Consider the following 26095-nt stretch of genomic DNA (forward strand, 5'->3'; position numbering starts at 1 on the left):
TTGTCGCTCATGCGTCATCTGCCAAACTTTGCCCGATCATTTCCTTCGTGTAATGAAGACCGACGATCAGAGTTGGCGACGATAAACATCTGACGGTTCTCTACGCAGGACCTTCCAAAGTTGTGAGATTGTGAATTACAGCAGCCATATTGCAGGAGAAAATTTGCTATCTTGGAACGTTTTAACGCTGATTTACTCAACTAAAGGCTCAATTTATGTAGGTAGGTGGCATTCCTTATTTAGTAAAGTGTCCACATGGAGAATGACAACGAATAATGCTGTGTAAAAATGATGTCGATTGGAATAGGTATGCTGCGATGCCGGTGAGACGAAAACAAATATCAAACCTAACCAGAGACATTTGGAAAAATGATTGATTCGGATTTTTTTTTGTACCGTGACATAACCTAATTCCAAAATTTTGTTTTTTGGTTCTTAACTCCGTTCACACCATGCAAAAGAAATGGGGTGAACGGAATCAGGCACTGAAATAAGTAATTGGAATTAGGTGATGTCACGGTACAATATACGGTGAAATTTATTGTAATTTCAACATTCAAAAGTGAACTATCGTACAAATCACCAAGTCCCGGAATCTTTAAGTCTTACGGATTTTACGAACTCATTTGTATTGCGCATTTTGACAATATCTTTTCAACAGGGCTAAACTCACATGATCACTTTCTCTTTGTCGACATGATTTGGTTCATTATAATTTAAGAATTTTGTATGTAGTTTTTTGACGGTTTCGGCTCTAATGTTCACATGTGCTTGATATCACAAGTAGCTTTTTGTGGTTGATACATGAGTTCGGTATTCTGATTCATCAAAAAATAAGGAACTCGTTACTTAAAATAAAGCGTATAGTTTTAAATTTCTCAAGAATCTTCCAAGAAAGATTTTTTTTCTATAGTTCATCCAGTGGTCAATCCAAATTTTTCCAGAGAACATTTTCAAGAAAGACATAAGTTGTCTTAAGAATATCTGCATAGTATTGTAAGGACAACTGAATTTTCTTACGAAAAGCGCTTTAAATTACTTTGGCATTATGTTTTTGCAATTTTGATTTTAATTACAAGTTCTTTTAAGTGATAAGTTTGTTTCTTTTTGTATGAGATACTTATTACGATGATCAATCTGGGCTTGTTAGGGGAATATCTGTAAATAAAAAGAAAATCGGGTTAAGTACTGTTCCTTTGAATTCCACTAAGAATTTGCATCCTTTGACAGATACGTATTTCGACCTCAACTGTAAGGTCGTCTTCAGTGTCTTGTACTTCACTCGACTCAAGTCAAGTACAAGACACTGAAGACGACCTTACAGTTGAGGTCGAAATACGTATCTGTCAAAGGATGCAGATATTTACTGCTGAGAAACAAGCTCCGGAAACCTTTAAAAAAAATCCCTGAGTGTTCTCGATTTTAGGTTCATTCCAGCTTGTACAGATTGTAAACAGTAGGAATTCCACCGAAAAAGATTTCTTTAGAGATTATCCCATCAAATCAATCAGTAAAAAGTTATTTTTGTAATTCTTGCAATCGATACCACGTCACCGTTCAAAAGACATTCGAGTAAATACGTGCATTTGTCCATTCATACTGAATGGTTTTATAGCCAAATATTCCAGAAAACAACCACTGCATTTATTTTCGCAAACCTGAATCTTCTGGTCTGGATCGTCAAAATGATCAGGCGAAATTTTCACTTTAATTTGCACGATTAATTCTAAACAAAATAAACGTGTACTAATGCAGGTTTAATTTGAAATTTTTATGAGAATTTTTTGGAAAGTTTTCTTCCAGTTTATTTTTGGATAAATTCAAAGATGAATTGAGTAAATTAACCTCGAGCAATTTATGTAGAACTTCCTTTCGAAACCCTGGCTTTTTTGTGAAATTCTGAACGCAAATTCTAGAAAAAAACATTTTTGTAGAGGAGTTGTAGGAAGAATTCCCAGCTAAGCCCAAGGAGTGCCTAAAAAAATTAAATAAATGTAGATTTGAACGATATTTTTTTAAGAAACATCGTAGAAGTTTGGTTTTCTTATTTTTGAATGAGATGCTGGCTGCCCATATTTGCATAGGCGACGTAAGTGTCACTGTAGTCTTCGAAACACTTTTGAAATTTTAGCAATGGATAATTTGAAGTCCATTTTTTTCCACGTAGACATCTAACTAAAGGTGTGATCTTGTGCTGTATTGAATAGAACTGGCCACATATATACAGATACGTCAAGTATTACCTTGTGTATGCTGACTTGGTTACGTCAACTATGTGAACATGAGCAGTGATACATCTTTCAATTGATTGAATGAATTTCTGTAGTGAATCCAAATAATAATTGATACAATACGGAATTTATTTAAGATTGCGATATTTTTAAGAGATAACATAGAAGTTAACACTGTTGAAAATGCTTTGACATTCATGTGCACAACAGAACATGTGCTCGATGAACAAATTGAGATTTTAAAGTATGAAAAGAAATCCACTATTCCTTTAAGCTAAGGAGTCACTCGACTATCTCCGTCGCCAATAGGCTTAGAACTGAACTCGATTCCACAATCGCACATGGTTATCTTCTTTTCAAAATCCAAACCTCATTCTGATGGGATTAGATGAACATCTAACATGTACACTGTTGTGCACATGTATGTCAAAGTGGGAAAGGAAGTTATTTTTAATTGTCGAGAGCTTCGGGCACTGGCACTTATTGGTATGGTATTGGTATTGGTCAACAGTGTAATTTCTCACATGGCTTGGTCAGCCAAAGCAAAATCAAGAAATTGTTATTTCTAAGGTAAGGTAACCCTTACCTTATCCGGTCGGCCGAGGACCGACCCGTCTAGAGTCCGACTTCACACTATTGTCATACCAATAAGTGATTGGAAGGCAGAGCCCGAAGCTCTCGACAATTAAAAATAGCTTCCTCTGCCGCTTTGACATATGTACATGTGCACTAGGTTGTCCCAAAATTGCACATGGTCTGAAAGCTTGAGGGCTCACACTGCAAATGATAGCTAAGGGTGTTAAAAACAAACTTTTGTATGACGGCAACTTTCAGAAATCACGTTTAGAGGTCACCCCGGCGAGATTTTTGAAAAAATGGCCATTTTTCGTAATAAATTTCATTCAAATATTTTTTACCGTACAAAAATTGGCAATACACACTATTTTTATATTTTTTACAGCTTGATATGGATCCAAATTACTTGAGAAAAATAACTACCAACATGTTTTGCAGGTAACTGTTTGATACTGAATTTTTGAATTTACTAAAATTTGTCATTTTTTGAAATACTGTGCCTTTTACCCATCATAAAAAATATCTGAACTTAATGCTAATTTAAAACAATTTCCATTAAAAGATCGGAAATTTCATGAGGAAAAACTTTGCCGAAGACAGCATGGCGTTTTTTCTATCCGTTTCAGAGTTATTCACAATTTACTATTTGGTGAAATTTGAATTTTTGGGTATTTTTCTAAAAATGTCACATAAGAACTGCCCAAAAACACATACAAAGTAAAAAATCACGTATGCTCAACAAGTTTTTGTCTTCATTGTGTTATGGAATTATGGTGACATCATTAATTGATTTTTATTTTTTTGTTATTCAATCCCTTCATATAGAAATTAATTAGCAAAGATTTCTTAAAAAGCTAGCTCTCTTGACAAACTTCGTACTGCCTATTAATTTTTAAAGATGTTTTCCACAAAATGTTGAGCCATATTTTCGCGTTTATCTTACTTTCCTGTCGATATTCTCAATTACTTTTCTACACGAAGACGTATGAGTCCTGGACCAGTGAAACAGCCCAGCAAACAGTGGCAAAGTGAATAAAGGCGAATACGTTGATCCATACCAAATTCAAATCGCGATTACGAACATCTTACGTAAGAATACATATTTTTAGATACCAAGTTCCAATTCAAGACATTCTAAAAAGCAGAACATGTTTTTTTTTTTACATTTACTGACTTGAACTATCTTATCAACACCGAAAATAAGATACACCGAGGCAAATTGAAACGGGTGGGATAAGATGAACCAGTGAGTTAACGTAATGATGCCACAAAAGTTCAGCCTATTGGACGCAGTGGCTTAATTTCCCCAACAGGGGAGGAAAAAAAACGTAATGATGTCCAAGGTTAGAACAATTTGATTACCATAACACATACACGGCATACAATAAGGCAAGGTAGACTATTATTCGTAAACAACAGTAAACAGACGTAAACAAGTGATGTCATTTTTATCGTCCTATATGTTGATCAAAATGATAGGGGCTACTAGAACGATTTAAACATCATTGAAAACCAAAACGGCACCTTCTAAATGATATGGAAAATGTGCCGTGCGTTTGATTGTGTATTATGCTCGTATAAACCATTGGCAGTACATAACCGTTAAAAATGCCATGGCCTACTGAGGCATCTAAAAATGGTACCTAATGATAAAGTTTCTCGCTAGTTATCAAAGAAAATGGATTTGTCAACGGAAACAAAAAATCAATGAATGATGCCACCATAATTCCTAAACACAATGAAGACAAAAACTTGTTATGTAAACGTGATTTTTTACTTTGTATGTGTTTTTGGGCACTTCTTTCGCGATTTTTTTTAAATACCTAAAAATCAAAATTTCACCAAATAGTAAATCGTGAATAACTCTTAAACGGATAGAAAAAACGCAATGCTGTCTTCGGCAAAGTTTTTCCTCATAAAATTTCGTATCTTTTTATGGAAATTGTTTTAAATTAGCATTAGGTTCAGATACTTTTTATGAAGGGTAAAATGCACAGTATATCAAAAAATGACAAATTTTAGTAAATTCAAAAATTCAGTATCAAAAAGTTACCTGCAAAACATGTCGTTAATTATTTTTCCCAGATAGTTTGGATCCATATGAAGCTATAAAAAATATAAAAATATTAAGTATTTTCAAAAATCTCGCCGGGCGACCTCTAAACGTCATTTCTGAAAGTTGCCGTCATACAAAAGTTTGTTTCTGAGACCCTTAGCTATCATTTGGAGAGGGAGCCCCCAAGCTTTTCGACCACGTGCAATTTTGGGACACAACAGTGTATGGGTGCTATTACACTCTTTGCCCAGACGCCAAATTTTTGACCACTTTTGACAGATAAATTTGGGCAGGTTGTTTGGCTCTGTTTGTCCCTATTCGTCTTTCGAGAGTGACAAATATTTTTGTTTGCCAGGTACACTTTGGTCAAAATTTAACTGTCAAAAGTGGTCAAATATTTGTCATTGGTCAAAGAGCGTCATACTAGCACAGAACAGATGTTCAAATGTTTATAACTTTTTTATACATCAATCAAAAATGCTGAAATTTTGACCAATTATAAACCATATATTGACGCTCCATTGGTGATCGAATAAGTTTTCTGAAAGTTATAGTACTTTTAGTAAAACTTATAAGATTTTTGAACACATTTTAAATACATTATATCTCAATATGTACTCGTTGAAACATTTTTAAATCTTTTTTGTGTTACAGCTTATACTTACACCTAAAGCTTCCATATGCAGATTCATTTGAGGTTTTATGTTCACTACGAAAAATATGAAAAATCTGGCTATTAAGAGGAACCGTACGACATGGCAAGTCCTGCACTGGTGGTGGCTTTACATCACAGCACTACGAAAAATATGAAATAGTTATTTATGCAACAAGTTGCAAAATGATGATTTTTTCAGCACGAGTGCTGAAAAAATCGAGTTTTGCAACGAGTTGCATACAAAGTTTTTTGTAATTGCAAAAAAAAACCCATCCAGTATAATCCTTGGTATAATCTTGCTACACGTACATGTATCAATACGAACCACGTGGCAGCATTCATGCGCGTCAGCGTGGTGCTTTTGTTTGATCAGGTAGGCTATGATAGGGTAGGTGTCAGAAATTTGCAAACTCCCGTCGTCGTCGTCGTACCGCAACCGCACCATGGGCAAGAGCAAAAGTAGCTTCAGCTGCTACTTCTACGCCTGATCTGCAGTCTTAATCTGAATCTGGATAGTCCTGATTCGGATTCGAGCTTATTAGAGGATGTAGAAGTAGCAGCTGTGTCTACGGTAGCCTCGAAAGTTATCGAAAAGTGGGCTCTGGCAAAGGTGCCGAAAAGTGCTACTTTTCAGCACTCTTAAGAGTGCCGAAAAGTAGCACTTTTCGGCACATTTGTTTTAGTGAAGAAAAGTAGGCCGTTTCAACGTTACAACCGCGAGTGAAAAGTAGGGGAAAACGCAACGCAATTACAAAAAATCTGTTTATGTTCAGAGTATTATTTGGGAATTTATCATATTTTGATCAATAAAAGTGCTAAGTGTTTTCAACTTTTTTAAACTTTCCTAATGTAATATTTGTATACAGGACCTACGAAACTACATATGAAGAGTAGGTCCTATGCATTTTTTGTTGCACTTTTATTTGTGGAAAACGTTTGGAAGATTATATGTGCAAAATATGGCAATTTTTTAAATATCGTCAACTACATAAGCACATTTTCATATTTTTGTAGTGAATATAAAACCTCAAACGTAGCTCCCTGCCCTTCGGTTCAGAAAGGGGTATGGGCGCGTTCTGCCAACTTGGTCGAGGCAGATTTCATGTGAGAACAAGTTGCATACGGACATTCAAAAGTGCCTGAACGAAAGATGCTGCTTGTGAGGATCACTTGAAGATCGGATGGAAGATCATTATTTTTTTTTAGAATATTCGCGTTCGTCTATGTGTTGCTCTTCGTGTTCGTATATTTTAAGTTTCATCTTCAACTGAGTTTCATGAACGCTGCTAGTCAGCAGGGATGATCTTCGCATCTGCATCCGTTGAACCATTCTGAATGGCCGTCGTGAAAGTATCACCAAAAGCGCTACTAACATTTCTTTTATATTTTCATGTATCTGAGTATCATGAGTGATAGCAGTAAGCAGGGATAGCAGTGAAAAATGGAAGTAATGCAGTACGACGGTGGTGCGATGCTGGCTAAAAATTTCGCTGGAGATGAGCATTGTTTGTACTCAGCCATGTCTAAGACGTGCTCTGAAGTCTCAGGAAAGGAAGCATGCATAAAGCACTAATCTACAAAATCCCGGGAAAAAAGTTGAAAGACCTTATTTCACGTGGAAATCCAGCGGTAGACAAGAGGTAGATATGGACGGATGTTCGTTGGAATTGGAAGGACATTGGTAATGACAGCCGAATTTAAGAAAGCGACGAAGCGATTGTAGGAGATGGTGAAGTTGGACTACGAAGACGATTTGCTAGAAACCGCAGGCAGCAAATGACATAGGCTTATCGTTTTTCGATGGAGATGGCGATGAGGACGAAGTAGCATTCCAAGAACATAACCAAAATTTAATCACAACTACCTACCACAAAAAAACAGCACGATCGAACGAAAATAGGAAAGAGCAACCCAGCAAAACCAGTATGTAGGTTCAAAACGCTTACCCCAAACAAGCGACCCAAAGGTAAATTACGTTGACCATTTAACTAACAACACATTCTTTTACAGCTCAATACACCACATCGATTTCCCAATCCTTAAGGCCACGCAAAACTTAAAAGCCGCAGAGCTAATGAGGTTGCTATGCCTACTCCCAAATTCAAAGGTGTATTATGGACAATGCAAGTTCTCGGACTTGCATTGGAGACTTGGCCCTATGACCCCCTTGTGCATCAATAAAATAAAATAAAATAAAATGAATATAAAACCTCAAACGTAGCTGCATTTGAAAGCCTTAGGTTCAAGCTGTAACACAAAAAAAATTGAAAAAGTTTCATCGAGTATTGAGATAAAATGTTTTAAAAATGTGTTCAAAAATCTTATAAGTTTTACTAAAAGTTTCATAACCTTCAGAAAACTAATAATGATTGGTCAAAATTTCAGCGTTTTTGATTGACGTATAAAAAAGTTATAAACATTTGAATGAAAAAAATATATTAACAAAAAAATTGCTGTACGAACAAATGCTTGATATATTGTAGAACAAATACTCCCATACTCATCCTATTCGAAAACAAGCGATTACGGCACCGATTGATTCCGTTCTTTGTGTTTACATGGGTGCTCACTTCTAACAAAAAATACAAAAATAAGAAACAAAACAAACAGCGCTCCAATCCCTTGTTTTTCGTAGGATGAAAATGGGAGCCACATGCTCAATAAGGGAACCAATACCCTAAATTCAAATTTGTTGTCCCCGACGCCATGATGAAAAACAGCCGAACGCTTGCGCCACCTCTATAACGGTTCGCGTTGGTTTGATAGCTCAACCCAAAACCCCTGTGTGTTGATTGTAGTAGATGTGATGTAAATAATTAAGAATGTAAAAATTCATTGAAATATGTTGAGAGTGTATAAAGTCGACACACTGTGTTTGAAATATTCTGAGAGTGCATAAGAACTGTCAAGCAGTGTCTCGAGCTTTTTTGCTTCGGTAAACCTGAGCGTCTGTTCTCCAGGAGGAGCGGCTCACAACAGCGTCTGATCCCCATGTTAGGGGCGGCTGATCTACGTCCGAGTGCCAGGGAAGGACTCTAAGCTCGAGGCACTGCTTGACAGTTCTTATGCACTCTCAGAATATTTCAAACACAGTGTGTCGACTTTATACACTCTCAACATATTTCAATGAATTTTTACATTCTTAATTAACCAGCTCAAAACCAACAAAGCAGCTGGTAAGGATGGTATCGCAGCTGAACTCATCAAGATGGGCCCAGAAAAGTTGGCCACCTGTCTGCATCGGCTGATAGTCAGGGTCTGGGAAACCGAACAGCTACCGGAGGAGTGGAAGGAAGGGGTAATCTGCCCCATTCACAAGAAAGGCGACCATTTGGAATGTGAGAACTTCAGGGCGATCACTATTTTGAATGGTCGCCTTTCTTGTGAATGGGGCAGATTACCCCTTCCTTCCACTCCTCCGGTAGCTGTTCGGTTTCCCAGATCCTGACTATTGGTGTCAGGCCCTACGAGCCAGCCGTAAAAAACCATTGTAACGGAAAATCAGCAACAGAATAATACGAACCGAGACCAACGGCAACGACCCCAGCGAACAAAAAGGACTTGCGATTGGAAACTCGGTACGTGGAACTGCCGATCTCTCAACTTCATTGGGAGCACCCGCATACTCGCCGATCTACTGAAGGACCGCGGGTTCGGCATCGTAGCGCTGCAGGAGGTGTGTTGGACAGGATCCATGGTGCGAACGTTTAGAGGTAATCATACCATTTACCAGAGCTGCGGCAACACACGCAAGCTGGGAACAGCTTTTATCGTGATGGGTGATATGCAGAGGCGCGTGATCGGTTGGTGGCCGATCGACGAAAGAATGTGCAGGTTGAGGATCAAGGGCCGATTCTTCAACTTCAGCATAATAAAGGTGCACAGCCCACACTCCGGAAGTACTGATGATGACAAGGACGCATTTTACGCGCAGCTCGAACGCGAGTACGATCGCTTCCCAAGCCACGACGTCAAGATCATCATAGGAGATTTGAACGCTCAGGTAGGCCAGGAGGAGGAATTCAGACCGACGATTGGTAAGTTCAGCGCCCACCAGCAAACGAACGAAAACGGCCTACGACTCATTGATTTCGCCGCCTCCAAAAATATGGCCATACGTAGCACCTTTTTCCAACACAGCCTCCCTTATCGTTACACCTGGAGATCACCACAGCAGACAGAATCTCAAATCGACCACGTTCTGATTGACGGACGGCACTTCTCCGACATTATCGACGTCAGGACCTATCGTGGCGCCAACATCGACTCCGACCACTATCTGGTGATGGTCAAACTGCGCCCAAAACTCTCCGTCATCAGCAATGTACGGTACCGGCGACCGCCACGGTAGCAACCGGATGTCGCCTCAGCATACGCGCAGAATCTCGAAGCCGCGTTGCCAGACGAGGGCGAGCTCGATGAGGCCCCTCTAGAGGACTGCTGGAGTACAGTGAAAGCAGCCATCAACGACGCAGCCGAGAGCACCATCGGGTACGTGGAACGGAATCGACGGAACGAATGGTTCGGCGAAGAGTGCAGAACGGTTTTGGAGGAGAAGAACGCAGCGAGGGCGGTAATGCTGCAGCAAGGGACTCGTCAGAACGTGGAACGTTACAAACAGAAGCGGAAACAGCAGACCCGCCTCTTTCGGGAGAAAAAGCGCCGCCTGGAAGAAGCGGAGTGTGAAGAAATGGAACTGCTGTGCCGTTCCCAAGAAACACGGAAGTTCTATCAGAAGCTCAACGCATCCCGCAACGGCTTCGTGCCGCGAGCCGAAATATGCAGGGATAAAGACGGAGGCCTCTTGACGGACGGACGTGAGGTGATCGAAAGGTGGAAGCAGCACTTCGATCAGCACCTGAACGGCGTGGAGAACGTAGGCACGGGAGCCCACGGCAACGGAAGGAACGACGACGCCAGTGCAGCGGAGGACGGAAATGAACCAACTCCCATGCTGAGGGAAGTTAAGGATGCCATTCACCAGCTCAAAACTGTAGTGTATAGAATAAGTAATAAGTTAAAATAAGATTATTAGAATGTTTTTATAATCTGATAAATAAATATTCTCGCATATGGTTTAAATCGAGCAAAAAAAAAAAGATCATAAAAAAAAATAGAATTAAGCATTTGAACCCACTGTGTCACGATTAGAACGGTGACAGCGCCAAAGAAAACTGAACGACATCATGTTATCGATGTTATCCATCACAAACGGAACACTACAAAAACCAACAAAGCAGCTGGTAAGGATGGTATCGCAGCTGAACTCATCAAGATGGGCCCAGAAAAGTTGGCCACCTGTCTGCATCGGCTGATAGTCAGGATCTGGGAAACCGAACAGCTACCGGAGGAGTGGAAGGAAGGGGTAATCTGCCCCATTCACAAGAAAGGCGACCATTTGGAATGTGAGAACTTCAGGGCGATCACTATTTTGAATGCTGCCTACAAAGTGCTATCCCAGATCATCTTCCGTCGTCTGTCACCTAAAACAAATGAGTTCGTGGGAAGTTATCAAGCCGGCTTCATCGACGGCCGGTCGACAACGGACCAGATCTTTACCGTACGGCAAATCCTCTAGAAATGCCGTGAATACCAGGTCCCAACGCACCACCTGTTCATCGACTTCAAAGCGGCATACGATAGTATCGACCGCGCAGAGCTATGGAGAATCATGGACGAAAACGGCTTTCCTGGGAAGCTGACTAGACTGATTAAAGCAACGATGGACGGTGTGCAAAACTGCGTAAGGGTTTCGGGTGAACTATCCAGTTCATTCGTTTCTCGCCGGGGACTGCGACAAGGTGACGGACTCTCATGTCTACTCTTCAACATCGCGCTGGAAGGTGTGATGCGACGAGCCGGGCTCAACAACCGGGGAACGATTTTCACAAAATCCGGTCAATTTGTGTGCTTCGCGGACGACATGGACATTATCGCTAGAACATTTGGAACGGTGGCAGAACTGTACACCCGCCTGAAACGCGAAGCAGCAAAGGTCGGACTGGTGGTGAATGCCTCAAAAACAAAGTACATGCTGGTAGGCGGAACCGAAAACGACCGGATCCGTCTGGGTAGTAATGTTACGATAGACGGGGATACTTTCGAGGTGGTGGAGGAATTCGTCTACCTCGGATCCTTACTGACGGCTGACAACAACGTGAGCCGAGAAATTCGGAGGCGCATCATCAGCGGAAGTCGGGCCTACTACGGGCTCCAGAAGAAACTGCGGTCGAAAAAGATTCACCCACGCACCAAATGCACCATGTACAAAACGCTAATAAGACCGGTGATCCTCTACGGGCACGAGACATGGACCATGCTCGAGGAGGACCTACAAGCACTCGGAGTTTTCGAGCGACGCGTGCTAAGAACGATCTTCGGCGGTGTGCAGGAGAACGGTGTGTGGCGGAGAAGGATGAACCACGAGCTCGCTGCACTTTACGGCGAACCCAGCATCCAGAAGGTGGCCAAAGCCGGAAGGATACGGTGGGCAGGGCATGTTGCAAGAATGCCGGACAACAACCCTGCAAAGCTGGTGTTTGCAACGGATCCGGTTGGCACAAGAAGGCGTGGAGCGCAGAGAGCACGATGGGCGGACCAGGTGGAGCGTGACTTGGCGAGCATTGGGCGCGACCGAGGATGGAGAGCGGCAGCCACAAACCGAGTATTGTGGCGTACTATTGTTGATTATGTCTTATCTTAATGATGTTGAACAAATAAATGTATGTATGTATTGAACGAAGAAAACTATAAAAGGAAGGCTGTTCGGGCCCGTATGAAGTTGATCATCAATATTAACTTCCTTTCTCGATCAGCCTAGATAGCTGTGTAGTGTCGGTAGCGATTGTCTCAATTGGCTAAGAATAACACTACGGATCGCCTGTTCCGGTGGTAAGAGTCCACCAACAGGTGACCCCAAATTCATGGTGTGATACGGCTTCATGCTTACCGTGCCTAGGAATGAATGGCTAGGGGGGTCTAATAAAAACCTAACCGCAAACGGAGCCTGTGTTAATTAGTTTAAATTTTCACCTATATGGTTTCGCATTATGCAATTTACTCAGTGTATTCTGTGTATCCTCGCCTTTGGCGTTTTTCAATCGATACCGATCTGGTTTTGTTGCTGCTGTTCTTTGTTGTGCTGTTGTTGCGAAGAGTTTAATCTTGCCTAGTTTGGGTAGTGGCTATGGTTAGGATAGCTCAGATCAATCTTCAGCATAAAAGAACAGCAACACTCAATCTTTGCAGACTTATGCAAAATGGTTCAGCCCAAGTGGCCTTGGTCCAAGAACCTTACTTCCGTAAGGGAAATTTTTATCTAGGAAACCTGGATTATGCCTGAACGCCTCTAAGGTCGTAACCAAACCGAGCTGATAGTGTCTCCTTATAGGTCGTCGGCGATCATGTGGCAAAAAACCTACAAGACCTGCTAGCGTGATCTCACGTTGGCATCTTATTGCATGCACGCAGACAAAACCTTTAGGATTGGACCAGCTCAAATTAATTAACATCTACTACATTGATATCCAGTTATCCGCGAGCGGTAATGGCGGCGGCGGGCACAAATAACCGATTCGAATTTTGACGTTTCTTGGGGATCGCAAACGGTTGGCGCCACCAAACGGTGGGTGAAGGGGTGAGGAGGAGAATGAAACTGTTTTGACTTTCCCCCAAGAAACGTCAAAATCCGAACCGGTTGGATTTGCCCGCTGCCGCCATTACCGCTCGCGGATAAGTGGATAGGAAAAAGATCGTGTCTGTGCTGATTTGGCAGAAGCATTCGCTCGCTTCGGTGGTCGACCGTTAAATTTGGGGGAGACAGTTTTGAAGCACCATTGTCACGTCGGTTCGTCGATGGTTAAAGCTCGATTGAAACTAGAACCAATCGTTTATTGCCCACTTTTTTTTTATTTGAAAATTGTCAACAAAGTCGTCTAAGAACCCCTTTCTGTTCAAAAGATTTTTTGAATTAACAAGGTAAAAGAAATTATAAAAATTCATAAAAGGGACTTGGTTGTTGATGCAAAAAAAGAAACAAAACAATGGTGAAAACGGAATCGTGGGTTGTCATTTATCTTCTCTTTTCAGATATAAAGATAAATACTGATTTGCTGCGTTGTTTATTCAAAAATTCAAAACAACATTTAATTGAATAGTTATTTGCAAGGTTATTCGTCACGTTGGACATTTCAAATCAATTAGTGTAAAGTTTAAGCGGCAAATAGGTCACCTGCCTAAATAGTGCAAAACTTCTATTCGAAATTGACTTCTTATGCTTCTCAATGCAAAACATATGCAAAACGGTGCTCATAAGGCGGTAGCATCCAGAGCGTTAATGATTAATCACAATTTTAATCATGATTAATGATTAAAAATAGTGAAAAATTGAAAGTTTCATTGATGTACATTTAGCTTTTCAATACTTTTATTCACATCAACTGAGCATCATGTTTTTGTATGTTATCCATTCATTGCATACTTACAGGCGTTATATGCATGCTTTATAGGCGTTTAATCATGAGAAAATTTTTAATCAATGATTAATCAGTGATTAAACGTTTTTCGAGTGATTAAATAAGATAAATGTTAGCAAGTTACGCCTAAAAGTATGCTATGAACGGGTTAAATACTAAAGCAAGAGCCAAGGGCTGAAAGTCTCTTTAAGAAAAATCAATCAATCAAACTAAAGCAAGATTGCCATTTTATGTGATTAAAGAAAATTTACCAAAAAGTTTACTGTATATTAATAAAATGTTCGATTAATCACTATTTTTAATCAAAAATCTGTGATTAAAATTGAACGCTGTGCATCGTACATACACGCGATTTGTAGTCTTAGTCAAGCCTGCATTAACACCGGTTCTAGCGCACAATCAAGCACATATGTTTGCAAATTAAAACATAAAACTTAAAAGGTGAAAATACAAAAAAGCGTCAGTATATGAAAGCTTCTCTCTTTTAAGTTAATGGTGAAATTCCAAATAGACCACGTCTCATTGCCTTGAAGACACATCCAAATGGATTCATTTTTACCTCAAACACACACATCAGTGCGCACACTTCAAAGCACAGCATAAATTTTATGCTATCTGTGCCACGTACAGGGTGGCCATAAACTTATATTTCTGGCACTGTCAAGTCTCTGTCTCGGTCTCTCTTTGCTTTTTGTACGACTACACGGTAAACAGATTCTTCAATCGCAGTGCCTTTATTTTCTCATATTGTGTGCCATCCACGAACAACTAAAGTAGATTAAATAAATGATGTTTTGAGAAGACAATTACTTTGAATTAGCGATTTTTCGGTTGGAGCGGACACGATATTCTCATGTAATTGGGTTGTTAAACTTCGTACAAGGTCTGCAAGGTCTAGCGCATTTTCATGCGCTGAGAATGTTGCTACGTCATTCCGTTTAAAAGATATTGATGATTTTCTAGAAAAAATAGGAACTTTACAAGTATTTTTTACTTGAGTTACAAAAATAACACCCCTCTAATTTTTTGATATGTTTTAAACATTTTTTTCTTTTGAATGCGGGCAAAATATATTTTTTATGTTTGCCCCAACCCGTCATATCACCTTTTCAAAAAACTATGAAAAACACCTGTAACTATTGAACCAAAACAGATAACAACCATCTCAGCGAAACGACGTGTCTTCAAATGCTCTACAAGTGTTTCTTGGGCGACTTTGATGAAAAATTGAAACTGAAAAAGTTAATGCCAGAAAACCGGTTTTTCTTGAACCACCCTAAGCTTGTTCAGGAAAATATCTCTAGATCGGTCAATTTTAAAGCACTGTTTGCAGTTCTGAAAGAATTTCTCAGCCCATCTTGATGCATGGGAAATTCCTTGCCTGAACCGCTCAAGAATCCGGGTTATCTTCGATCGCAGTACGCAGTAGCGAAGAAATGACAGTTCAAATGGCAATCACCGAAGAAAGTTTCTGCCAAGAATCACTCAAGAAGTTTCTTGAGCGATTCCTTTCGAACTCGAAACTGCGCTTAAAGCTACATAAAAACTTTCTTCAGCAAACTTGCTCAAAATTGATTCCCAAAGAATGAATATAGTTATTCTTGCAAATAAAAAAATTTCTTTGAAAATATGGACTACCCTAATTTTTATGTACATTGAAAAGTGGGCCTTATTTTTAGAAACAACTTTGTATTTGCCTAAAAATCATTTGAAGGCGCTGAATGCATCTTTCCTCGTAAATCTGGTTCGTGGACTACTGTGCGTTGTACGCAACTCGGTGCAGAACTCGATTTTTACAGCACTCATCGTAATTACACAGACAAACAGACGTCTCACTCTACTCACTTCTCACCGTTACCTTTTTTAACGGTTAGTTCAAATATGTTGTAGTTCGCAAATCGCTCGGTCACGGCGCTCGCATCGTTTTTGTTCTTGTTTGACGTTTGCTCACTACTGTCACCTACTGAGTGGTTTGCGTAACACAGCCTGGTTAGCATTGGGCGATTATGTTTTTGTGACGATGATTTTCATCGCAATTTGTTCCAAGTGATACGTCTGTTTGTCTGTGGTAATTATCTAACTCGGCAAGCTTGGAAATGTACGACTCGTGCTGTAAAAATCTTCATTCTACACATTGTTGCGCAAACTACTATTTCAACACTTTTGCAAGGGAAAACTTTTCGCCAGTTCTCCGAAACACGTGTAATGTATTCTAATGTTCAACGACAGAAGTACCACAGACAAACAGACGTAACACTCTGATATTTTGCATCGTACACCGATTTAACGGTCTATTTGAAAATTTGATAGTTGGCCAACTGACCACCCATGGCGCTCGCATCGTTTTTGCTCGAGTTTGACATTTGCCCACTACCGCCACCTAGTTGATGGTCGGCTAGGGGCAAGACACTGTGCAAACGAGAGTAACTCTGAGAAATTCTGAGTAACTCTTTGCACCAATGATCGACGAAATTTGTTGAAAAACACCCCTAAAACTGCAAGAAAGGCGAGATATCGGGCAATATTGTTTTGATTTTGCGATGAATCAGGCAACACCCAAGCAGAAACGGGAGCAATCCGGAGGAATTCTGAGCAACTCTGTGAAGGAAAATGTACTCTCCAGCACAGTGCCTTGCCCCAAGATGGTCGGCCAAACTAAGTCCTTTTAGCATTGGGCGATTATGTTCCCGTGACTATGATTGGATTCGAAAAATGTTCGAAGTGTTACGTCTGTTTGTCTGTGGAAGTACATTGAAACTTGATGTTGATGTACACATCAAAATTAAATGTCAGACTAATGTAAATGCTCTGCGAGCAGATACAAAGCAGCTAGTGCACAGGCAAACAAAGGTATTTGTTACAAATTGTATAAATTATATTATGCTTTCAGTTTGAAACAGAAATAGTGACATTTTTTATTTTACTTCCGCTGTTTTTGCCTTACTTTAAACACAATGTCGGAAGTAGCGTGCTGTATAGAGTACACCAGGTGTACAATACAGCACGCCCCTTCCGACATTGTGTTTAACGTAAGGCGAAATCAGCGGAAGTAACATAAAAAAGTCGCTAATTTGGTATAGTAGAAGAATGTGGAGCGGATCGAGCGGATCTGCTGTGATGGTTAAAGAACGTGACTATCACGCTGAGGACCTGGGATCGAATCCCACTCCCGACAAACTCGCAAAATGTGAGGGAAGTAAAACGTGGGTCCCGAGATGAACTAGCCTAGGGCTAAAAATCTCGTTAATATAGCGCATTTAGTTCACCACTAGACTATCGCACGAATTTTCAAGAGTGTGAAAACGTAAATAAAAGTGCTTGTTACAAATCAACTCGGTGTGTTCAGAGCACTAAATCAACGAAATAGTGCGCTGAAGACATAAACTGGGATTGATGCAATCGCGCACTTTTATTAACGTTTTCGCCCTTATGACGACTGAATGCGCAGTCCAGTGGTGAACATTTAGTTTTACCGCAGCAATACAGATAAAAAAATAATAGTAGAAGACGAAGTTACAAAAACTTACCGCTCCAAGTTCATCATGTTCATGTGTTCGGAACAGCGGTTACCGTGGTAATAATTAGTATACATAAGGCTGCGGCTAGGGCTGCGGCTTATTTTTCAAAAGTTGTTGAAACCTGGAATTCGTAAGCTCTTTTGGATTCAAATGACACAAAAAGAGAAACCTCTGAGTTTAAGCCAAAAATATTGAGATTTAGAGGTCGCGCAATCGCTTCAAAGTCGAATTTTCGAGTAACAAAAAAGGTGTTTTCACCTCAAGTGCCATAACTTTCTCAATTTTCAACCGATTTTCAATCTTTTTTTATGAATTTCTCACAAATTAAATTTCAAATAAACTTGTAGAACCTCATTTTTTCCAAAGTCACGCAAAATATGAGTTTTTGAAGATTTAATTAATTTTTTTCTTCTTTTCACAAAAATTTCAACTTTGGAGTCCTATAACTTTTTAAACGTTTGACCAATTTTATTTTTTTTGCTTGCTTTTGTAGATATTTCTGTTACCTAAGAATGCTGTGAATAAACTGTACTTAAAAAAACGTTTCAAAATAGATAAATACCAAAAACCGTTCAGAAACACGTATTTTATTGGAAAAAACAGAATTTTGGCAAAAATTTAATAGTTGTCATGCTAAGTTTCGGACTCAAAGTGAAAAAAATATTCTCAATGATCATATGGAAGCCTTAAACTTCAGTTTATGAAGTGTTCAGAATCAAAAAATATTGTCATGTTCAAAATGCGAGAATCCTCCAATGTGTTCCATATCCCTAAATATGATGCTAAGTAGGACATTGTACCATTTGGGCAGGTGTACCAATTTTGGGCACTTGCCGCGATAACTAAGTCAATTTCAAACCGATTGATTTGAATTTTTGTACAGAGTTAGATACTGTACGTGCCTATCTCTATATGAGTGTAGAATTAGCATTGAAGTTAAAATACACGTTAATAAAAAACAACTATCTCTACACAAAATTTCAAATCAATCGGTTTGAAATTGACTTAGTTATAGCGGCAAGTGCCCAAAATAGGTACACCTGCCGAAATGGTACAAGACCCTATCTGGTTTGGAGGGCTTGCAAGTAATCGTCAAAAACTCCAATTTTGCATGAAAAAATCGAGTTTTAAGGCATGTTTTGGCAGTTTTTGGTGAAAAGTATCATAAAAATGATCACTTTGATGAAAAGTTTGTTTAGGACAAAGATAGGCAACAAAAAGGACAAAAGCAAGCTAAAAAATTTAAAATTGATCAAACGGTTAAAAAGTTATAGGACTCTAAAGTTGAAATTTTTTGTAAAAAGAAGAAAAAAAATGAATTAAATCTTCAAAAACTCATTGTGGTGGGTTGCGTACTCGCTTCCTGACAGTTGATTAGTAATCTAATGAATCCTGTCCTTAGCCTACTTGATGAACACTAAACTACCACATCTCCTTTTCTTTATAATTAAATGAGCTTTTTATATCTATATAAAAAGGTGATGATGTTTTACGATCTGACTCGAGAACGGGTCAATGGATCTACATAATTGCATTCATGCAAAGCTCTAATATGTTCATACGAGTTTTTTTAAATCGATTGAGAGAGCAAGAATAAGAGGAGTACTTGAAATTCCGTTTTGTGGGTCATTTGACCTGCATGACAAAAATCGTAGTAGGCAGACAGTACGACGCTTGGAACTTTATTTGCCGTGCCCTCACCGGACCAACTCGAGGTTGTCCGTGAGGGACTTTATTTTGTCGTGCCCTCACCGACCAACCCGAGGTTGTCCGTGAGGGACTTTATTTTGTCGTGCCCTCACCGGACCAACTCGAGGTTGTCCGTGACCAACTCGAAGTTGTCCGTGAGGGACTTTATTTTGTCATGCCCTCACCAACCAACCCGAGGTTGTCCGTGAGGGACTTTATTTTGTCGTGCCCTCACCGGACCAACTCGAGGTTGTCCGTGAGGGACTTTATTTTGGACCCGCCGGATGTGAACTTGTAGCTTCGTGTTTTGTTGGTTAATCTTGTCACAGTAGCATGGATGGATTTCCTCGTGGGCCAGCTGGCGGAATTTGCAAGCAGCGTTGTGAAGGCCTTGTCACACTGGCTGCATTATTTTGGGGTTTTTCTGTTTCCTTTGGTTACGACTTTGCTGAGGTAGACGAGGGAGGTGGGCTTTCCTTCAAATTTTCGCCTGGAGCGTCTTCGTCTTGATTCGAATTTCCTTCAACTACAATTTGTTAAACTTCTTCTTGAGGCGTCTTCTCCAAGATCCCATCCTCGTCAGCCATTTGTGGTGGGTTGCGTACTCGTCTGGAAAAAAAATGATGTTCTACGAGTTTATTCGAAATTTAATTTCGAATTCATAATTCATAATTCATAAAAAAAAAGATTGAAAATCGGTTGAAAATTGAGAACGTTATATGACAGACAAACAGACGTAACTCTTAAAGGAAATTCATCAAAAACTTTTGCCCGGTGTCATTTTCATGAGCACACTGCCACCTGGGCCCTGTAGCATAATCGGGCTAATAATATTAGCTACAAGTTACAAGTTACAAGTACTAATATTACAAGTGCTAATAATTTGTGTTGCATAAAGGCTCAATTTTCCACTAATATTATTAGCACTTGTAATATTAGTGACCATGAAAATACAAGTTGTTTTGGTTCATTTACCTGTCAAAATTCATCCGACAGTTCACTATTAATTTGAAATGGCAGTTGATGTTTGTTTATATTTTGCATTTTCCGCGTAACATCCGGAAATAGCTTCATTTATTCCGAAGTTTTGCATTCTTTATACGATAGATGAAGAAAAGTATATGCTGTTTGGATAATTTTCGGCCGCTCTGGGGAAATATTTTTTTACAAAGTATGGCACTGCAAGTACCTAGATTTTTAGTAAAATGTCCCAAAGATTTAATAGTAATGGTTGAAAAACAATGCATAAAGATTTAGCAACATGTATTATGCTTCTTGTTAAAATCCCAAGTGACCTGGGATGCAAAAATTGAGCTTTTACCTACTTTAATATGTCGCAACTCGATTCGAGTTAGTGTATGTATATTGTAGCTCTTGATTAGCTTAATGATGCGCAATACAAGCAATTGATTCAAATTTATTTCGCATTTGCAACTTTACCTGTATTTATGCAGTGACCATAATAACCATAACTTTACCAAGAACCTCCAATCAAAGGTGGGTATTGTAGAAAATTTGGAGAACTTGAGAGACTCAGCAGAAATTATATTTTGGATACAAAGTGTACATCAACGCAATTTTCTCTTCAATGTGTTTCGAATACATACTGCCAAATTTAATCGTCGAAAACTGGAATTAAGGTTGACATGTTAGATAAAAAATATCTTTTGAGTTCATCAAAATGGTAAATCGATATATTCAAAACTAAATATGACTTCTGCAATACTTTAAATTTAACTTGTAAATTATTTTACAAGACCTTTGAGGCTTGTAATCAAAAGTACAAGTCATAGCTAATATTTTATACTTGTAGTTTGTTTATGCAACATACACTTGTAAATTCTACTAATAATATTACTCCATCCGACTTGTAGTATTGGACTTGTAACTTGTACTTGTAGTATTTTTATGCAACAGAAAATTATAAGATACAAGCTACAAGACTAATATTATTAGTAAAATTTTCATTATGCTACAGGCCCCTGTTGGTAGAACCGCGCGCGACATTGCCGGCCATGATGCATTTCGATTTGACGTTTTGCTGACACGCACACTACTACACAAATTGCCTGTAATTTTCGTTTGCATCATTCAGCAACGTGTGCACTGGCAAACGTCAAAGCGATCGAACACTAGCGCATCTGGTGGAACCACAGACAAACAGACGTAACACTTCGAACATTTTTCGAATCCAATCATAGTCACGGGAACATAATCGCCCAATGCTAAAAGGACTTAGTTTGGCCGACCATCAACTAGGTGGCGGTAGTGGGCAAATGTCAAACTCGAGCAAAAACGATGCGAGCGCCATGGGTGGTCAGTTGGCCAACTATCAAATTTTCAAATAGACCGTTAAATCGGTGTACGATGCAAAATATCAGAGTGTTACGTCTGTTTGTCTGTGGTGGAACTATCGCGCAAATCAAATGAATTTCGAATTGATCGTTAAATGCATGTGTCAAGCCGTTTTGAAGAGTGTTACGTCTGTTTGTCTATGGTTATATGGCACTTGAGGTGAAAACACCTTTTTATTACTCGAAAACTCGACTTTGAAGCGATTGCGCGACCTCTAAATCTCAATATTTTTGGCTTAAGCTCAGAGGTTTCTCTTTTTGTGTCATTTGAATCCAAAAGAGCTTACGAATTCCAGCCAGGTTTCAAAAACTTTTGAAAAATAAGCCGCAGTCTAGTATACATGAACGAAAACTTCGCGAGGATTTCGGTTTGATAACCTAACGTTTCGTTTAAATCCGGCAATACATATTGACATTACATATTCTGGAATTAGGTAGTCAAATACGAGAAAGAAACGTAAAAGAGTAAAGTCTAGTTTGGTGTTTGAAAGGAATCGCTCAAGAAACTTCTTGACCGATTCCTTACAGAAACTTTTCACGGTGACTACCATTTGAACTGTCATTTCTTCGCAACTGCGTACTGTGATCGAAGAAAAACGATTTCTTGGGCGATTCAGGCAAGGAATTTCCCATGCATCAAGATTGGCCGAAAAATTCCTTCTGAACTGCAAACAGCGCTTTAAGGCCTAGTGAACTGTCGTTGCCCGCGCAAACGCGATACGCTTGTGCGCACAGTGATGGGAGAGGTTTCTACGTCCGTCGTCCGTCGGCGTGCCGCTAGGAACCTTTCCAAAAAAAAAACATATTCTGGAATTAGGTAGTCAAATACGAGAAAGAAACGTAAAAGAGTAATAATTTAACAATTATTAATAAGATTTGATAAGCGTGCAATCAATTAGTAAAACTTCGTCTGTCAATCTTATAAGACAGCACGGCATCCCTAATCGCAGCATTCGCCGCATTTTTACCCGCTTGGTTGGTTGTTGGTTGTGTGAGGCGAGGCAAAAGATTCGAGCTTTCCTTGGCAGGTAAAAAACCTTCTGGGAAGTATCCGTGTTTGAAGTGAAGGAAATTACAAGTTTTGCCAAAACCGGCTGTTTTTAGTGCTTCCGTCCACCAGTCAGCGTGTTTGAAGCGGACATTTCCCTTCGATCGACAACTAAATTCCTCCACGGAAGGTAAGGAACAAAATGGAGAAGACTGCACATGTGCTTTTTCGAGTTCTTGCTTTACTTGTGTAGAAATATGTGAAGCTATTTGCTTAAAACATTTGCGATGTTAATTTCGTTTCAAACGTGGACTATGATTCCGCCGTACGCGTGCAATTTACGCCTCTGAGGGGTAGAACCTTAGGACCTTACATCCTAGAAAAAAATGCACAAATTACCTACGTGCTTTGTATGAAGAAGGAAAAAGAACATAGCTGAACATAACCTTGATTTGCTTGTTTTTTTATTGAGTCGGATTTCGCAGGATATGAAATGCGTCATTTCCGAAAACTACCTTTAACTAGTGTTTAAAAATCAAATTGACGACAACAATGCTTCATTTCAATTATATTTTTCTTACTATTGTTACAGGTTCACACTTTTCATCAAATCCAATAAGCATTTACCAAAAAAATGACTGGAACTGAGAGCAACGCTGTCAAAGCCGTCGGATCTAATTCTGACAGCGAAGACCAGATGCCAGACTTTCTGGACGACCCAGCTTATATGTGTTCGGCGTCCCGTCGAATGATGATGAAGGAAGTGATCAAGGCGCTCCCCGGAAATGTTCAACACAAAATCAACGCCTTGAAGCATTTGCAGAAGAAATATCTCAGCCTGGAAGCGAAGTTTTTCGAGGAAGTCTACGCCTTGGAGTGCAAGTATCAGGCACTTTACCAACCGCTCGTCGACCGCCGGAAGGCCGTCATTGCAGGGGAAACTGAATTGGAAGCTGGTGAAGCGGAATGGGAAGACGAAAGCGACGACGAGAAGGAGATGGATGCTGAAGTGACGAAGAGATTCGAGCGTATGGCACTGAACTACAAAAACCAACACTCGAAGGTCATTAAGGAATCGAAGGGCATTCCAGCCTTTTGGTTGACCGTTTTCAAGAACACGCAAACCATGGCTGACATGATCCAACCGCATGACGAACCGCTTCTGGAACATCTAACCAACGTGAACATTGTCTACAAGACGGATCCGATGAGCTATGTGCTGGAATTCCACTTCTCGCCAAACACTTACTTCAAGGACGCTGTTCTGACTAAGACGTACTTCATGCGCTGCCAGGTGGACGAAGAGGAACCATTCAGCTTTGAAGGTGAGTTTATTGAAGACTATTGTTATGAGAAGTCCACCTTCGTGACTAGCTTCCGGTCAAATATTGGAGGAATTCTTATGCGTAATCTTCATTAGTTGACGGTCGTTTTGAGTCAGCTTGTCAGTTTACTTTCTAATAGCAAGTTTCCACTTTCACTTATGATAGTTTCCACTTTGTAAGTACTGTGCAAATAGATACGACAGCGCTACATTTTTTTTGTCTCAAGGGCAAACTCATGCGTCAGCTTTTGGTCCGCTGAATCCGAATCCGGGCTCAGAATTGCTTCAGCACGTCACGAGCTATACCTCAATTTATAAGACAAAATATGCGATTTTGGGCTTTTTTGATTGCAAGCCAATGGAAATATTTTTTTCAAGCAATCAAAGGGTAAATTGTTCAATAAACATCTAAATTAACGACTCATGCAAAATATGTCGTTTTATCAAATCAAATTTGATAGTTTTAAGCATTTTATTTTAGTAAGAAAACTTGCATGCAACTTTTGGAGGGTGACTTGTATGGGAAATATCGTACCTAACATAAATCGCTTAAAATATCAAATTAGATTTTGTAAAACGAAATATTTTGCATGAGTCGTTAATTTAGATGTTAGTTGACCAATTTACCCTTTGATTGCTTAAAAAAATATTTCCAAATAAATGATTGCAATCAGAAAAGCCGAAAATCGCATATTTTGCCTTATAAATTGGGGTATAGCTTAAAAAATGTTACGCCTCGGTGAAAATCAAATGAAACTGTCTCTTTTCTGCGTGAAAAAAATTTAACTAGGGGAAATTACCTATTCTCGGCCGTTTTGTTCTCTTCGTCTTAGGGGGTTTTTTAAAACCTATTGAACTCAGAGTTGGTCTCAAATCCTTCCCAACTCAGCTGAATTATATTACCAAGTTTCAGGCAATTTGGCTGACAAAAACCCCCCATGACGAAGACCCTGCCGATAATACCCATTGTCACCCTATCTCTAGTTCACCAGGAAGCGTGACATTTCTCCCAATTCTTTCAGTCACATTCATGGAATATTTTGGGCATTCAATCGTTTCGATCAGTCTTACAATAGTTAAGTTATCCAACACCTTTTTTTGTTCCAGGTCCTGAAATCTACAAGTGCACCGGATGTACAATCCAGTGGAACCCGAGCAAGAACGTAACGGTCAAGATAGTCAAGAAACAGCAGAAGCACAAACAGCGCGGTGTGATCCGCACTCTAACCAAGACTTTGCCGAACGACTCGTTCTTCAACTTCTTCAACCCTCCGCAAGTGCAGGACGACGACAAGAACGTCGATGACGAAACTCAGATGCTGCTCGCTTCGGACTTTGAAATTGGCCATTTCCTGCGGGCCCGTATTATTCCGAAGGCTATCCTGTACTACACCGGTGAGGTGATGGATGAGGACGATGATGGTGAGGAGGAAGAAGAGGAAGAGGAAGAGGAGGAGGAGGAAGGAGAGGAAGAAGGTGAGGAAGAGGAGGAGGAGGAGGAAGAAGAGGAAGAGCGACCGGCGCCAAAGAGTCGGAAAGGTGGACGTGGCGGTGGCGGCAAAAAACCCAAGGATGGTCAGAATCCGGCCGAATGCCAACAACAGTAGGAGAGGGATTAATTCTATGATTTTTTTTTATTTCCATATTAGCTTATTTGAAATGATATGTTTAATTGTTCGCAAACCTTAACTCACACAAACAATTCACGATATACCCAGAAACGCGCATGAATATAAAATTGCATAATGATTATATTAAACAAGTTGAATACGGAAGCTGTTGATTGCTAGAATCGATAAATTGGAAAATATCTTCCGATTTACGATGTAGTGCTGCACCGAAACTCCTGACATTATTGTTGACACAATATTTATATGGCAAAGAATGCTTGTAATAATCCAAACTCGCATTGCACTTTCCTCGAACTCGGTATTTGTAAAGTTCAAATCAGCTAAATCGACAGCATCGAGCAATTCCCTGAATTGAGATTTGAGAAAATGTGTACTAATAAAAACCTTCCCTACTTGTATTTTAAAATTTGGTTTGTTTTACTTTTTCATCACTTGTTTCCCATGTTTTTATGAGCCTTTGAGTCCCACATATTCGTTGTCAAAAAAAATTTAAGTGGGATTTTAGCACAAATGTTATTGTACTGAGTGAAAACTGAAAGGCACATTGATGCCATTTAGTCAAGGAACACTAATGCACAATTTCGGTTGTGAAAAATTAG

The 26095-nt window shown here is 39.6% G+C and overlaps 1 protein-coding gene across 2 annotated transcripts; it reads left to right on the forward strand.

Moving 5' to 3' along the window:
• Nucleotides 1-91: 91 nt before the first annotated feature.
• On the forward strand, nt 92-25902 carry LOC115262185 (nucleosome assembly protein 1-like 4). Of its 2 annotated transcripts, none has more exons than XM_029864521.2 (3): nt 92-221; nt 23134-23866; nt 24973-25902. In XM_029864521.2, the coding sequence occupies exons 2-3, from the start codon at nt 23176-23178 to the stop codon at nt 25470-25472; spliced, it is 1191 nt and encodes a 396-aa protein (XP_029720381.1). In that variant the 5' UTR covers nt 92-221; nt 23134-23175; the 3' UTR covers nt 25473-25902. The 2 variants fall into 2 exon arrangements, with proteins under 2 accessions (XP_029720381.1, XP_029720380.1); XM_029864520.2 differs by lacking the exon at nt 92-221 and adding an exon at nt 22475-22731.
• Nucleotides 25903-26095: the final 193 nt, after the last annotated feature.

The sequence above is a fragment of the Aedes albopictus genome, chromosome 3, assembly GCF_035046485.1.
Source record: "Aedes albopictus strain Foshan chromosome 3, AalbF5, whole genome shotgun sequence".
Taxonomy (NCBI): Eukaryota; Metazoa; Arthropoda; class Insecta; order Diptera; family Culicidae; genus Aedes; species Aedes albopictus.

What these genes read in the sequence shown, in the direction of transcription:
- LOC115262185 (XM_029864521.2), top strand. Translation starts at nt 23,176, where the DNA reads ATGACTGGAACTGAGAGCAACGCTGTCAAAGCCGTCGGATCTAATTCT. An exon ending in GGAACCATTCAGCTTTGAAG is followed by an intron (nt 23,867 to 24,972) that starts GTGAGTTTATTG and finishes TTTTTGTTCCAG; the next exon opens with GTCCTGAAATCTACAAGTGC.